Below are 16,457 nucleotides of genomic sequence, written 5' to 3' on the forward strand. Positions count from 1 at the left end.
GAACCCTAGGGAAGAGGATGTGGCATAAGGGCCAGAGCTGCCGACTTGGGAGCTAGGGAACACAGTTCGAGTCTCAACACCGGCTCAACATCCTGTGATTCTGGGCAATTCACTTAATTTCCCCTAGCTACCAAAAACAAATGTGTTCTTGTGTAATGTAACCAGTGCTCGTGTAAGGCGCTGTAATACATTTGTATCAAGTTTGTGCTATATAAAACTGCAGAAAATTCAATAAAGTGCTCCAATACCTTTGTGTCAAGTTCAGGCTACATAAAATTGCACAAAAAAAAAAAAAAAAAAAAGCACCACACAACCCCGCAGACATCGTGAAGAAACAGCAAGATGCCGGAAAACAATGAAGAGGAAGAAACAACATACAACCATGAGCGCGAAGTGGCGAGGCCAAAGAAAAAAATATATATATAGTACGCCTCACTAAGGTACATGGCCAATTGTGCAATAATCCATGTAACATGGTCAGTCTCCAAAGCGGTTACAAAACAGCCTTGCGAAGGGTCAAACATAAAGCAGTGGTTCCCAATCTGTGGTCTGGGGACCCCTGGGGGTCCACGAAGCCTCTTCAGGGGGTCCGTGACTACTTAGAAAATGTTATAATATTAACAGATTAGGTCACCAGCTTTCAGTAATGACTCAGTGGGGGGGTCCCAGGATTCCAATAATGATTCAGTGGGGGTCCCCGGGTTCCAGTACTGGTAAAGTGGGGGTCCACAGAAGTCAAACGGTTGGGAACCACTGATGGTAAGCATCTACCAGCGGCTTCAAGGAATTTTTTTGAAAGGCAGGCCCGGGATGAATTACAGTGATGAGCGTGGTTAAAGCCCACAGAACAGATTACAATATGTCGAGAAGAGCGGCTCTTGCGCGCAGTTATGCTCCACGTAAAAAGCTCCTGAAAATGCTTTTTTTTTAATTTATTTTTTAAGTGCATTGAAGCACGCACATGCCCCTAGGATATGTGCGCGCATTACATGTGCACCACATTTTCAGGGTGCAGCAAAGTGCGGCCTTAGAGTGTACGTCACCCTTGCTTTAGCATTTCCTAATTTGTGATTTCCTATTAGGAAGTTGCAAATTAGGAAATGATAATCCATTAGTAAAGGCCCGTAGGAGCAAATAATTTGGTATTATCTAAATAGCAATTTCCTAATAGCGCTTCCTACACTGTAAGAATCGCTTTAGGTAATCTTTAGTTTTCAACATACACCATTTTGCATTTCCTAAACAGTGATTTCTAAGGAGTCGCTATTTAGGAAATGCAAAATAAGTATTTCGTACATCTAGCCCTTAATATCTCTTAAGACATGCCTCACTCTTCCACCATCTCTCCCCTTCCGGTGTATAAGTTTCTCCCTCTTCTTGATTTAATATTTGCTTTTTATCATCATTTGCCGAGTGACTTTCTCCTGAAGGAGTACCAGGGTTTACATTTCATTTTCCTGCACATGTGGGCTTGTGTTTCATCCAAAGAGAAAGTGAGGTTTGCAAGAAACAAACCCAGAACAGTTTTTTTTTCAGGAATCAAGCTGGTGTGACATTAGATAACCAATCTGGAGAGTAAAATTAGATAGTTCTGGAAGACTTGGATACTTGGCTCCTTTCTTTGCTACAGGCCACACCAGTGTGAGACAACAGGCTATCACAAGAGGCTGCATTAGATGGCTGTGTGGGGGGCAGCTGATTGCCCTATACTACTAGTGCCAGCGCCATCTGAGCTATTCATATTCAGTAGCTGCTTTGTTGCTCAGCGGACCAAGGAAATCTCCATGGAATGTGATGAGAGAATCCCACGAGCAGTGCTTGTGTTTCACTTCATCCACAATACTAGAGAGCTAGACATGGCTAATAGCAGACCCAACCCTTGTAAGAGCTCAGTGGTTGGGGAGATTGTGACATTGCTGCTGTCCAGCTGGTCAGTAACATTGTGGAGATCTCTAATGTAGTACTTTTTTTGATAATAAAATGACCACTTCACAAAATGGGAAGGTATGAGGGCAGTACGGAATCTGCAGTTAGACTATCCCACCAGAAAGATCACTACCGAAGTTACTTAGCGTGTTCTTTAGAAGGGTAATTCTAACCACAGATTCTACACCTTCTGTAGAGTGAGCTCCAACCAGAAAATCTTGCAGGACCGAACGGGGAAAATGCCCAATCAGTCCTGGTTTCAAGGCAGTAGAGCTTTGTGATCATGTACACAGACGCCAATGTCACAGACAGACAGACACCCTGCATGCCAATGAAATGGAGGTAGCCTTCGCCCTGGGCAAGTGGGCTCTCGGGACTTTCCTGAGGCAGCTTCTTGGTCAATGCATAGCAGATCTTAAAGCAAAGTACTATCCACCTCGACAGTCATTTTCTGCACAGCATTTCCTTTCTCCGCCCGCAGAGAACCCCACAAAAAGGTGATCGTCCACCGATGCTGCTTTGTACAACTGATGTAAAAGCTAAAACCTCATCTGGGGTCCATTTGATGGAGCCCTTCCTTATCTTTTGAGGACTGAGATGAGCCCTGGGGCACTAGGAGGGTGATGGATTGCCCAAAGTGAAAAGGAAGTATGACTTTCATCAGCAAGCATTGGCAATGCCAACAGATCTGGCTTTAAAATAATGCTGTATGATAATAGAAAGCATTACAAGTAAATAGCATCGTAATGGATATGTATTTGTGTGGAAGCACAGAAGTGTAGAAAAATATTTGTTTAGATTAAAATATCTGGTGACAGCTGCACTGTCAAGCCAACCTAAAGATCCATGTATGTTAATGACTGCCCTTCTCCCATGTGCTACTGCCAGAGGAAATGATTTAGTTATCTACAACACTTTAATAGCATTACAAGGTCATGTGTGTGCCACTGAAAGTTGAAACTCAGGTAGCTGGATAAATAAGAACAAGCATTTGCAATGCAATGGGTCTCGTCTTTGCTCGAGTTAGAGCTATTAGAAGTTGTAAATTCCTAACTGGACTTTTCTTGTCAAAAACAGTTAGCATAAGTGAGCTAATTCAAATTGCCGCCATGAGCGTGACGGAGACACACAAAGGGAAGAAGAAGTTCTCTTGCAGTCAGAGTTATTGGCAAGCATGCAATTATCCATATAACACTCGGTCCCCGAAGCAGCAACAAAATCGCCTTTAGGAGGGACAAACGTATTGCATTTTCCAGCAAAAAGAAAGGATTTTTGAAAGGCACGCCCACAACCAAGTGATCACGATGGGCGTGGTTAAAAGCCCAGATACATATGCTTGTGCGCTGCTATGCTGAACCTAAAAATGATCATAGCAATGTGGAGGGTAAGCACTTTTTTTTTTGTAGAAGCACACATTTTTTGCCCAACTCCTTGATCCCAACATGAGGGCAGAGCCATAGCCCCTCTTCTAGTGCTGTCGGGCCAGACCATAAAAATGCAACCTGAGTCCTCAGCACCTGTTTGTCTGGATAAAAAGATGGTTTAGGGCAGTTGTACCAATAGAGCCTGGAGTTCGCTCTTCGTGATGCGCTGAAGTGAACTCAATGAAGAAAACAGACTTAAGGACAGAAGACGCAACAACAGTAGTGCACTGGCTAAAACAAAAATTACATTTTGAAGGGGGTGGGGGGCAGAGTCCTGGATCCACACTCAAAGGTGTGCAAAGAAAGGAACTGACATTGGTGTTTGCCTGTGGCTGCACTCAGTCACTTCAAGGGCAGAACAAAGCCTATATGGAGTCGCACTACATCATCTAGCAGCACGCGAGAGCACTGCTATGAAAGGTTTTCCTGTTTAGTCCACCACTTGGGGAATATTCTGAAGATGTGAAATCTGCAGTTGGAAGAATCCATCAGAATATGGCTTTCAAAACAACTGACATACCTACACTGCATTAAAATGTGAAATTCTGGTTTCTCACTTTTTATTTTAGAAATTTAATTCTGGATTCCCATATCAGGTTTTAGCATTAAGTCTCAATAGCACTAATTCCTCATTAGTGTGCATGTGGCCTTTTAATATGTAGCCTCCTCTGTAGTTGCGGTCACTCACTAAAAATTATCAATAAATATATTTTTTTTAACATATAGGAACAAATTCAGACTACGTTCTTCTGTGGAGAGGAGCTGAAAGCAGATAACCCCAGTGGATCCTGTTCCAGTTCCTTTCAAATGAATGAGAGAACACTGCTGCTGAGAAGACTCCTGTTTCCAGAACAAAGACTTCAGTCATGCAGGCAATGCGGAGCCTGATGGTACATTTCCTCAGTCACCTCACGGTTTGCCTGGGTTTGTTTAAAAGCTGTTGAACAAAGACTTAGTTCCAAGAGTAACTGCACCATTTGAATAGTTCAAGTGCCTACAAAGGCAGCAGCGCTCACCTCACCACTAACAGCTGCTGCATTCCTCAGTTACTTATGCACGCACTAGAAGGCTTCTACTGACAAACCCAGAACAACGCAGTGTGAAAGGTGGATAGGAGAGGTTGGGGAGAGAGGTATAAGTTTCAGTAAAAGAGGTGAACAAAGTATTACTCTTACATCCAGAATTCACGCATCCTAGAGTATGGGAAGATCACAAAGCATGGACTAGCAAAAACGTCAATGGCGGCAATGAATATCAGTATGGATCAGATACATCTTGTCTCTGGGAAGCATAAGAGATCATCCACTTTGCTCTGCACTTCATGTGAACAGGAACAACTCCAAATAGGTAACTAAATTGTCAGATAACCAATAGATACTACCATATTTTTATTGCAATGAGCATTGCCAGGGTAAAGTACCTCCCATAAGCCATTTGCTTATCCATAAGGAGACCCAGGAAATGGAGGTAATTCCTTACAACTGAGGTGGTGATTTGCGAGGTTTAACTTACCTCTGATTTTCTGGACATCTGTTCAGAGACACAACCATGCTGCTTTCCAGATAGTGCAAAAGGGAGTGTTGTTTTTGTGGACTAGGGGTGTTTTATTACCTAGGCTGAGCACACCTACCAGAACCCAAGAGAACCTCAGACAGATTACACAGAAAAGTTAAGATGCTTTGTCTAGTAGTAAAAGGCTTGTAATATGCTATCAATCAGTTGAGCCATCATCAGGTTACAGGTTAGACCTTTTAGCTGAATGCAAATGTAATGACATGTTCTACATTTTAAATGCATCACAATTCATCATATAGTCTGTGAAAGACACCCTGAAAAAACTTTCTTTGGCCTGTGTGATCTGCACCACATGCTACAAGAACTATGTGGACTGAGTAAAGAGATAATCTGAAATCACAAGCACTGGTGTTATGCAAACATTTTTTTTAGACCAGTTATGAAATTAGATACCTTTATGAAAATGCATTATAAAGGCATGGTGAAAATACAGTCCGAGAGTAAGAAAGAAATCGACAATTGGTGTGAAGCATTCTCCATTTTAGAAATTACCTCTAATATCAACTATCACCACCCATCTCTGCTCCCTGCTTACATGACCACAGCAATGTTTTGCTCACATCACAGACTGAACATCAATCACAAATTCCAAAACATCTCATGTCTTCAAATATTTATTTGTGAATTTGTCAACACTACTAGAAGGTGGGAATCAGTATTGATATTTAGGGGTGCATCACTTACTCTGTAGATCTCCTCGAGAAGCAGTTTTGCACAGTTTGTACCAAGGTCCTCGGGGAGTACAGGTGGGCCCTGGCCCTGGGGACTAGAAGCAAGCTCAGCACTGAGGAAACAACCATCTGTGGTTTCAGCTACAAGTGACAGTCCAAACCCTGGAGATCTTTAAACAGAAAGAAAACCCTTACACATGTGCACAACAGAAATAATACAGTTTTCGTCTGTGGGGTTAAAAGCAGGGCCACTGGAAAGAGGCATGGTAGAACCAAATAATGTGACAAGGTGACTAAATTATGTGGCAATTAAAGCCAGGTTATGTAGCACCTTTTGTGAAAGTATTAACACTATTATTTCATATGTACATGTTAACACTATCTGGGCAAACGTTTAACCTCATTACTACCAGTTTCAAACCCAAATACAGCAATAAGCAACAAGTCTCTGCATTTTTAGTAACTTTGCTCACATACTTAACACTGGGCACAACCTTTTGCATTATCTTTCAAATATATTATTGTTGTTTAACCATTATTGTGTTAAACTCGGCAGACATGGTTCGTTCTTAATGTAGCCAAGATAGGCCATTTCAGCTTCCCTGAGAAGAATGTTTTTGACTTTAATATACATGAACCAAACACATTTCTAAGGTCAATGCCAGTCTAAGGGTAGGTTTCAAAGATAGGTCCGAAGTGCAGAATGTTTTTGGCACCTGTTCAAATATTATTAAGTCGGGGGAACATTTAGTTTAAAAAAGCTGAAATGTCTTACTATTATATGTTTAGTAACACCTTTGAAGAAAAATGCAAAAACGGTTGAGCACAAAACTAAAGTTGCGAATACTGATGGTGTACACAGCAATACTTTGGAAAACTAGGTAGAAACAAAGTGTGCAGAAGAACCCTTCGAATGTCACCATCCAAACTTTGAATATAAAAAGAAATTAAAAATTACATGAATAAATTTGCCAATCAGGAAAGCACATTTAAGTGTATTACAAATGTCAAATGTTTGGTAGTAACGTGCCATTTTCCCCCCATCAGCTTACTACCATAAAATAGCCCTTTGAATTACCATCTCTTTATTTCACCTTTCAGAATCGTATAGTACAGAAGGGTGTAACTAATATCCAAGTAACACTAAAGCCAATATTGAATTGGAGGAGTGATTCAGTTAGATAAAGGATCCAGGGTAGTACAAAGAACAAAGTAAAGGTGACTGTCTAGAATTGTGGAATCATACTGAATACTAACAGAGCTACTCAAGCAAGAATAGGCGCAAGGCTGGCTTGTAACCCTTGGGATTGCCGTTGCTACCTTTGAACTAGCAATAGGTCTGGCTGTCCAACATAGTAAGAGGACTGTTTTGGAGTAAAAAAGAGTGATCCAAGGAGATATTTAAAGCCCAGATTAACTTTCTTCTAAATGAAGGGCAATTGATCAGTTAAAGAAAATCTTTGTGGACTGGATGTTTTTACTGGTAGTGACTCAGTAAGGGAGAAGAAGAGTTGCGGGGCGTAGGGGCTAGGTCTATGGATGAAGTGCAGACTCTGGTGTCCTAGAACCACAAGGACAGTCACAGAACGCTTTCAAAACCATCTCTTTTTAACCCTCACATCTTGGATTTATTAATTATAGATGCCAAAACAGCATTAGTAGAATGAATAAAACATTGGTTAATATTTACAGACAAAATATTCAGAAAACTGATCCAAGTCCTAGAGTGAAATGCTGAGGAAGAGACAAAACCCTTACACTGATGTAGACCTTCCACATGGAAAGTTCAACATATAACTGACGACACTATTGGAGTCAATTAGGAAACATCTAAAGTATCTAGAAAAACGTAGGCAGATTTATTTGGCAGTTCACTGTATACACTGCAATATCTATCATGGAAACCTACTAGTAAGGCAATACAGTCTCATACATGAGAATAAGGGCGACAGAAAAGCCAGCACAAGTTGGGTATAAGTTGATGTTGTGTACAAAACTGGGAGCAAACAAAGCGCTCCTGGCAAACTGTGAACAGCAGGAAACACCTTTGGGAAGGCAAGCCAGATGTAAAAATAAGCATCCTTTAAGTCTAGCAATACCATCCAGTCTCCTGTGTCCAGGGTAGACAGGACATGTGCAAGAGTGAGCATTTTGAAGTTCTCTTTCAGGAACAGACTGAGAAGGCTCAGGTCTAAAATAGTACAAAGGGCCTGTCCTTCTTGGGCACCAGAAAGTAGTAGGAATAAGAACCACAACCTTTTTCTGATGCCAGCACCTTCAAGAGTGCTAACACCTTATGACAAAGCAAGGAGAGATGGCCCTCTGTCTGCTTGTCACAAGAAGTTTGCATAGGTGGCCACACGGGAGAGGAAGTAGCCCCCTTGGACTAGCTATAAAATGTAACAGTCTGGTGCTATTGACCACCAGTGGTGCAGGTGATGGGAGTATCCTGCCCTCCAATGGATGCCCATGATGTTCTCAGGGCATACCTAAAGGGTTTTGGAGGCTGCAACTGTTGGGTGGAGTAGTGGACTGGCTCAACCTCCGAGTATCTGTCTTGCATGGTCTGTGGGGAACTGCATCCTCGGCTATGAAATGATTCTGCAGTTTGCTGGCCGGTATAGCTGGGGTTGTACAGATGCAGTTGGAAAGCCCTTCTTGTGGCTATGAGAGGAGTGGAAGGCAAACTGAGCTTGACAGCGGGCATGGAAATGCCCGAGGACCCGGCCTTAGCTCTGCTATCCTTAAAGGTTCGAGCACAGAGTCTGCCTTCTCTCCAAGCAACCAAGAGGCATTAAAGGGCAGGTCCATGAGCGAGGCCTCAATACCACCCCCCAAACCACCCTCCAAAAAAGCAAGTGGCGCTCAACCAGGCATGGCACAAGGGCCACTGACTTTGAAATCACTGTGCCCAGCAAGTCGGTCGCATCCAATCCACATCTGAGGTGGAGCTTGGCAAAATCCCTCTCATGAGCAATTGCTTGAGAGAGTATGGCCCACGCCGCCTCCAAGACAGTAGGTAGCACTGAGCAACCAAGCCCCAAATCCTATGGGATGTTCAGCCCAAGAGGCACACTGTTCACCAACAGCAGTGCCAGGCTGGCAGAAAAGAATATCGTCTTTCCGAAGTTATCCAGACTTTTGGATACCTGTCCGGTGGAGTTGTAGGAAACGTGCCAGTGTTAACCTTCAGGATGGAAGCCTGAACCACCGAGCTCTCTGAGGCGGGGTACCGAGTGAGGAAATGGGGGCCCTCTGGGGGCATGATAATAGGGCAGGCAATTGTCCTATGTACAGACACCCCAGTGCAGGCCTTGGACCTGACCTGAGTAGGACATCCGTAAGGACTACGTTGGATGGGTGTAATGGTTTTGTGGGGGGCAACACCCGGCTGAAGCACCTTGGTCAAGGAGTCGGTCTTGACTGCCACTGAGAGCAACGCAAGGACCAGGACTTCTGCGGCCATTCACTTCACCACTGTGAAAGAGGCACCCCCTCCTCCATAGCCATGGTAGGGGGGGAGAAACCAGGCCAGTGTCTGGAGAGATGTCCAGTCCACTAGCACCACCTCCCCCCCCCTCCTAATTCGTCCTCCAATCCAGGCCTATCATACGAATAAGGCACTGGCTCCGTTAAGGGCAGTATGCTGTGGTCAGGCTTAGTGTCAGAAGCAGTGATGACACCGCTGTGGGGAGTCAGTGGCACTGGGTACTTCTGCACTGAAGCAGGCACCGGGGAAGGTCAAGGTGGATCAACTGGCGCTGATCCAGATCTATTAACAGATCCAAAGGACCAGACAGGTGCCAGGATCACACCTGTCGGTGGGAGACCAGTAGGTTTCTCTCCAGAGCCAGTGGGACCGAAGGTGCTCCAGTATGGACAGGCCCTCCAAAATATGAGATGCATGACCTCAAAATTCTCGGGTCCTGAAAACTCTGGGAGGCATAGAGATGGCCCAGGCTCCACCACAGAGCTAGGCCTCGAGTGCTGATGCTCCCTCGTCTCTTCGGATGACTGTGATGGACGTGGTGAAGTCAAAGATCTTTTCGATTTCTTGCTCTTCATGTGCCAGAGGGACTTACCTACCCCACCCCCACCCATGACAACCTCTACTGCAACAAGAGCTTGAAGTGGCTTTGCCAATGATCCTGGGATCTTCCTCTTGAATGAGATCACAAGAGCTGTGCATCCAGGAGCTTGAGGGACATGGGGTACATGGTGCAGCAATCGATGCAGGTCTTGGCATCGTGGTCGCGATCCAAGCACCAGAGGCACACCAAATGTGGGTTTGACCCCGGCATCAGTCAGTGGCAGGCACCATAAAGGTTTGATACCAGCCTTCCTAGCTGACATCCTTAATGCATCAGGAGACAAAGTTTCGATAAAAAAACCAAAAGGTCAGACAAAACTCAAGGCTGGTTCCCCAGATCTGAGGTGAATGGCATGGAAAGAAAAGCACCAATATCAGTGCATTAGGGCGGTGTATATATTATATATATATATATATATATATATATATATATATATATATATATATATATATATATATATATAGATATATCTATATATATATCGATATATCTATATATATCTATATCGATATATCTATATCGATATATCTATATCGATATATCTATATCGATATCGATATCGATATATCGATATATCGATATATCGATATATCGATATATCTATATATCTATATGGAAAATGTCACTTACCCAGTGTACATCTGTTCGTGGCATTAGTCGCTGCAGATTCACATGCTGTGCACATCCCGCCATCTGGTGTTGGGCTCGGAGTGTTACAAGTTGTTTTTCTTCGAAGAAGTCTTTTCGAGTCACGAGACCGAGGGACTCCTCCCATTTCGACTCCATTGCGCATGGGCGTCGACTCCATCTTAGATTGTTTTCCCCGCAGAGGGCGAGGTAGGAGTTGTGTATGCTAGTAATATTGCCCATGCAATGGAGTGAATGCGTATGTACATAATGAAGTTTAAAGTAATATATTTACAAATGTACAAATGTTTAAGATCTACTTCTAAACGGCTACAGGCTCCCAGGGAGGCGGGTGGGCGCATGTGAATCTGCAGCGACTAATGCCACGAACAGATGTACACTGGGTAAGTGACATTTTCCGTTCGATGGCATGTGTAGCTGCAGATACACATGCTGTGCATAGACTAGTAAGCAGTTATCTCCCCAAAAGCGGTGGTTCAGCCTGTAGGAGTTGAAGTAGTTTGAAATAATGTTCTTAGTACAGCTTGACCTTCTGTTGCCTGTTGTGCAGTTAACACATCTACACAGTAGTGCTTGGTAAATGTATGAGGCGTAGACCATGTTGCTGCCTTACATATTTCGTTCATTGGAATATTTCCTAGAAAGGCCATGGTAGCACCTTTCTTTCTGGTTGAGTGTGCCTTTGGTGTAATAGGCAGTTCTCTTTTAGCTTTAAGATAGCAGGTTTGAATGCACTTAACTATCCATCTAGCAATGCCTTGTTTTGAAATTGGATTTCCTGTATGAGGTTTTTGAAAGGCGATAAATAGTTGTTTTGTCTTTCAAATTAGTTTTGTTCTGTCAATGTAGTACATTAGTGCTCTTTTGATGTCTAATGTATGTAGTGCTCTTTCAACTACAGAATCTAGCTGTGGGAAGAACACTGGTAATTCTACCGTTTGATTCAAGTGGAACGGTGAGATTACTTTTGGTAAAAATTTAGGATTGGTCCGTAGAACAACTTTATTTTTGTGTATTTGAATAAATGGTTCTTGAATGGTAAATGCTTGAATTTCACTCACTCTTCTTAGAGATGTGATGGCAATTAAAAATGCAACTTTCCACGTTAAGTATTGCATTTCACAAGAGTGCATGGCCTCAAAAGGTGGACCCATGAGTTGTGTTAAGACAATGTTGAGGTTCCATGAAGGAACTGGTGGTGTTCTTGGTGGTATAATTCTCTTTAGGCCTTCCATAAACGATTTTATGACTGGTATCCTAAATAATGAAGTTGAGTGCATAATTTGCAGGTAAGCTGAAATTGCCGTAAGATGTATTTTAATGGAAGAGAAAGCTAGTTTAGATTTTTGCAAATGTAGTAAGTATCCTACTATCTCTTTTGCAGATGCGTGTAAAGGTTGAATTTGATTATTATGGCAGTAATAAACAAATCTTTTCCACTTATTTGCCTAGCAGTGTCTAGTGGTAGCTTTTCTAGCTTGTTTTATGACCTCCATACGTTCCTGTGTGAGGTCTAAGTGTCCGAATTCTAGGATTTCAGGAGCCAAATTGCTAGATTCAGCGATGCTGGATTTGGATGTCTGATCTGTTGTTTGTGTTGTGTTAACAGATCTGGTCTGTTTGGCAGTTTGACATGAGGTACTACTGAAAGGTCTAGTAGTGTTGTGTACCAAGGTTGCCTTGCCCATGTTGGTGCTATTAGTATGAGTTTGAGTTTGTTTTGACTCAACTTGTTTACTAGATATGGAAGAAGTGGGAGAGGGGGGAAAAGCGTACGCAAATATCCCTGACCAGTTCATCCATAGTGCATTGCCCTGAGACTGATGTTGTGGGTACCTGGATGCACAGTTTTGGCATTTGGAGTTTTCTTTTGTTGCAAATAGATCTATTTGTGGCGTTCCCCACATTCTGAAGTAAGTGTTCAGTATTTGGGGGTGAATTTCCCATTCGTGGATTTGTTGGTGATCCCGAGAGAGATTGTCTGCTAACTGATTCTGAATCCCTGGAATAAATTGTGCTATTAGGCGAATGTGGTTGTGAATCGCCCAATGCCATATTTTTTGTGTTAGGAGACACAACTGTGTAGAGTGTGTTCCTCCCTGTTTGGTTAGGTAATACATTGTTGTCATGTTGTCTGTTTTGACAAGAGTGTATTTGTGGGTTATTATGGGTTGAAATGCTTTTAGCGCTAGAAACACTGCTAACAGTTCTAAGTGGTTTATATGAAACTGTCTTTGCTGAATGTCCCATTGTCCTTGGATGCTGTGCTGATTGAGGTGTGCTCCCCACCCTGTCATGGATGCATCTGTCGTTATTACGTATTGTGGCACTGGGTCTTGAAAAGGCCGCCCTTGGTTTAAATTTATACTGTTCCACCATTGAAGCGAGATGTATGTTTGGCGGTCTATCAACACCAGATCTAGAAGTAGACCCTGTGCCTGTGACGCTAGGCACTGTTGTAAGGGCCGCATGTGCAACCTTGCAATTGGGACAATGGCTATGCATGAGGACATCATGCCTAGGAGTTTCATTACTAATTTGACCTGTATCTTTTGTTTTGGATACATGGCTTGTATTACATTGTGGAATGTTTGGACTCTTTGTGGACTTGGAGTGGCAATTCCTTTTACTGTGTTGATTGTTGCTCCTAGGTATTGCTGTGTTTGACACGGCAGAAGGTGTGACTTTGAGTAATTGATTGAGAAACCTAGTTTGTGTAGGGTTTCTATGACATAATTTGTGTGTTGTGAACACTGTATTTGCGTGTTGGTTTTGATTAACCAATCGTCTAGGTACGGGAACACATGTATTTGCTGCCTTCTGATATGTGCAGCTACTACTGCTACATTTACATTTTGTAAAAACTCTTGGCGCAGTTGTTATTCCGAATGGCAACACTTTGAATTGGTAATGTATCCCTTGGAATACAAACCTTAGGTACTTTCCGTGTGAAGGATGTATTGGTATATGGAAATATGCATCCTTTAGATCCAGTGTTGTCATGTAGTCTTGTTGTTTGAGCAGTGGGATTACTTCTTGTAATGTAACCATGTGAAAGTGGTCTGATTTGATGTATGTATTTACTATTCTGAGATTTAGTATAGGTCTTAGAGTTTTGTCTTTTTTGGGTATCAGAAAGTACAGTGAGTAAACTCCTGTGTTTAGTTCTTGTTTTGGTACTAATTCTATTGCCTCTTTTTGGAGAAATGCTTGAACTTCTAATCCTAGAAGATTTATATGTTGTTTTGACATACTGTGTGTTTTCGGTGGGACTGTTGGAGGGAATTCGAGAAATTCTATGCAATAACCATGCTGGATAATTGCTAGTATCCAAGTATCTGTTGTTATCTCCTCCCAATGTTTGTAAAATTGGCTTAGTCTTCCCCCCCACAGGTGTTATGTGATGGGGATGTGTGACTTGTAAGTCACTGCTTATTTTGAGGACTTTTGGGGCTTTGGAATTCCTATTTTTTTTGCAATTGTCCCCCTCTATATTGCCCCCAAAAACTTCCCCGCTGATATTGGCTTTGGTAAGTGGGCCTTGTTTGTGATGTTGTGGTTTCTGTAGGTTGTCCTCGAAACCCTCCCCTAAAAGGTGTTTTGCGAAATGTGCCTCTGCTTTGCGGGAGTAGAGTGCGCCCATGGCTTTTGCTGTATCAGTGTCTTTCTTGAGTTTATCAATAGCAGTGTCGATGTCCGGCCCAAACAACTGCTGTTCATTAAATGGCATATTTAGCACGGCTTGTTGAATTTCCGGCTTGAAACCTGACGTGCGCAGCCATGCATGCCTTCTTATTGTTACTGCAGTATTTACTGTCCTTGCAGCCGTATCTGCTGCATCCATTGAAGACCGTATCTGATTATTAGAGATACTTTGTCCTTCTTCCACCACTTGTTGTGCTCTTTTTTGGAACTCCTTGGGTAAGTGTTCTATCAAATGTTGCATTTCATCCCAGTGAGCTCTATCATATCTTGCCAAAAGTGCTTGTGAATTGGCAATGCGCCATTGGTTTGCTGCTTGTGCTGCAACCCTTTTGCCCGCAGCATCAAATTTGCGACTCTCTTTGTCTGGAGGTGGTGCGTCCCCCGAGGTATGAGAGTTTGCTCTCTTACGAGCTGCCCCGACAACTACCGAGTCTGGTGTTAACTGCGTTGTAATATAAACAGGATCTGTTGGCGGTGGCTTGTACTTTTTCTCCACCCTTGGAGTTATGGCTCGGCCTTTTACAGGATCCTGAAAGATTTGTTTTGAATGTTTTAGCATTCCTGGGAGCATAGGTAGTCTTTGGTATTGGCTATGAGTGGAGGATAGCGTGTTAAACAATAAGTCATCCTCAATTGGTTCGGAATGCAAGGTGACGTTATGGAAAGCAGCTGCCCTTGCGATCACCTGTGTGTAAGATGTACTGTCCTCAGGAGGGGACGGCCTGGCAGGGTACGAGTCTGGGCTGTTGTCCGATACTGGAGCATCGTAAAGGTCCCATGCATCGGGATCATCTTGACTCATGGCAGTATGAGTCGTGGAGTGCATCAGTGGAGGAGTTGCTACTGGTGATGTGTGCACTGATGGTGGTGGGGACGGTGGTGGAGTTGTTTTCTTTGCCACCTTTGCCTGTGGCTCCTTGTCCTTTTCTTGAAAGGCAAGTTTTCTTTTTATTTTAATTGGGGGAAGAGTGGTTATCTTCCCTGTGTCTTGATGAATGTGGAGCCTCCTTTGAGTATAGTCTGGCTCTACAGCTTGAAGTTCCTCTCCAAATCTATGTTTTTGCATTTGGGAGGACAATCCTTGTTCCTCTGTATAGGAACCTGTTTTCGGCTCCGAGGCTGGATGTTTCGGAACCGAAACTTTTCCGGACGTCTTTTTAGGCTCCGAAGAAACCTTTGTAATTTTCGGCGTGGTGGCGTCTCGGTGCCGAATTTGTTCGGTGCCGCTGTCACGGTGCCGAAATTTCTCTGAGCCGATGTCTCGGGTCTGAGATTGCTGTGTGGCGGTATCTCGACCGGAGTCGGATGACTTCGACACCAGCGTGCCCTTTTTCGGTGCCTTGGCTCGGTCACCTATTTTTTGGGTTAAGCCATGGCCTGTTGGCGGTGGCGTCCCCTGGGCTTTTGTTGACTTCTCGTGAGTCTTATGTTTCGACGTCTTACTCACGGTTTTCGGCATTTCTTCAGCCTCCAGCTCTTCCGAGTCCGACTCGTGGATAGAGAAAGCTTCCTCTTCCTCCTCGAAACGCTCTTGTCCTGTCGGCGTCTACGCCATCTGCAGTCTTCTGGCTCTTCGGTCTCTTAACGTCTTTCTGGACCGAAACGCTCGACAGGCCTCACAAGTATCTTCCTTGTGCTCTGGGGACAAGCACAAGTTACAGACCAGATGCTGATCCGTATACGGATATTTGTTATGGCATTTTGGACAGAAGCGGAATGGGGTCCGTTCCATCAGCTGACCAGGCCCCGACGGGGGAATCGAAAAAACCCCGAAGGGCCACCGGAGCTCTTCAAAATTCGGTGTCGATCTGTTGTAACTAACCCGATACCGAACGCAAACAATACCGACGTTTTTTCCGAGATTCTAACTAACTTTCCGACCCGAAACACGGAGCGAAAAGGAACACGTCCGAACCCGATGGCGGAAAAAAAACAATCTAAGATGGAGTCGACGCCCATGCGCAATGGAGTCGAAATGGGAGGAGTCCCTCGGTCTCGTGACTCGAAAAGACTTCTTCGAAGAAAAACAACTTGTAACACTCCGAGCCCAACACCAGATGGCGGGATGTGCACAGCATGTGAATCTGCAGCGACTAATGCCACGAACAGATGTACACTGGGTAAGTGACATTTTCTATATATATATATATATATATGTATATATATATATATATATATATATATATATATATATATATATGCATATATATGCATATATATGCACCACGCAGGTCACTTCCGGAGCAGGCAACTAAAACGGGACACAGACCCGAATGACTCCAATGGCACGCTGGGGTACTGCTCACAAAAAAAAAAAAAAAACATGTCCAGTCTGACACAAAGTGATTATTCTAAGCTAAGAAATCTGCAGCTAGAGGTCTATCACATGTATAGTTTCACTCCACGTAGGCCTACAT

At 43.4% G+C, this 16,457-nt stretch overlaps 1 protein-coding gene across 3 annotated transcripts in view; it reads right to left on the reverse strand.

The window, feature by feature from the left end:
* Positions 1-16,457, reverse strand: part of RCL1 (RNA terminal phosphate cyclase like 1) — a 323,803-nt gene that overhangs the window by 63,889 nt on the left and 243,457 nt on the right. For all 3 annotated transcript variants that reach the window (XM_069228254.1, XM_069228263.1, XM_069228272.1), the window contains exon 7: positions 5,610-5,766. In XM_069228254.1, the coding sequence (XP_069084355.1) occupies positions 5,610-5,766 (157 nt within the window). The remainder of the gene's footprint in view (positions 1-5,609; positions 5,767-16,457) is intronic.

This window comes from Pleurodeles waltl, chromosome 1_1, assembly GCF_031143425.1.
Source record: "Pleurodeles waltl isolate 20211129_DDA chromosome 1_1, aPleWal1.hap1.20221129, whole genome shotgun sequence".
In the NCBI taxonomy this organism is placed as follows: Eukaryota; Metazoa; Chordata; class Amphibia; order Caudata; family Salamandridae; genus Pleurodeles; species Pleurodeles waltl.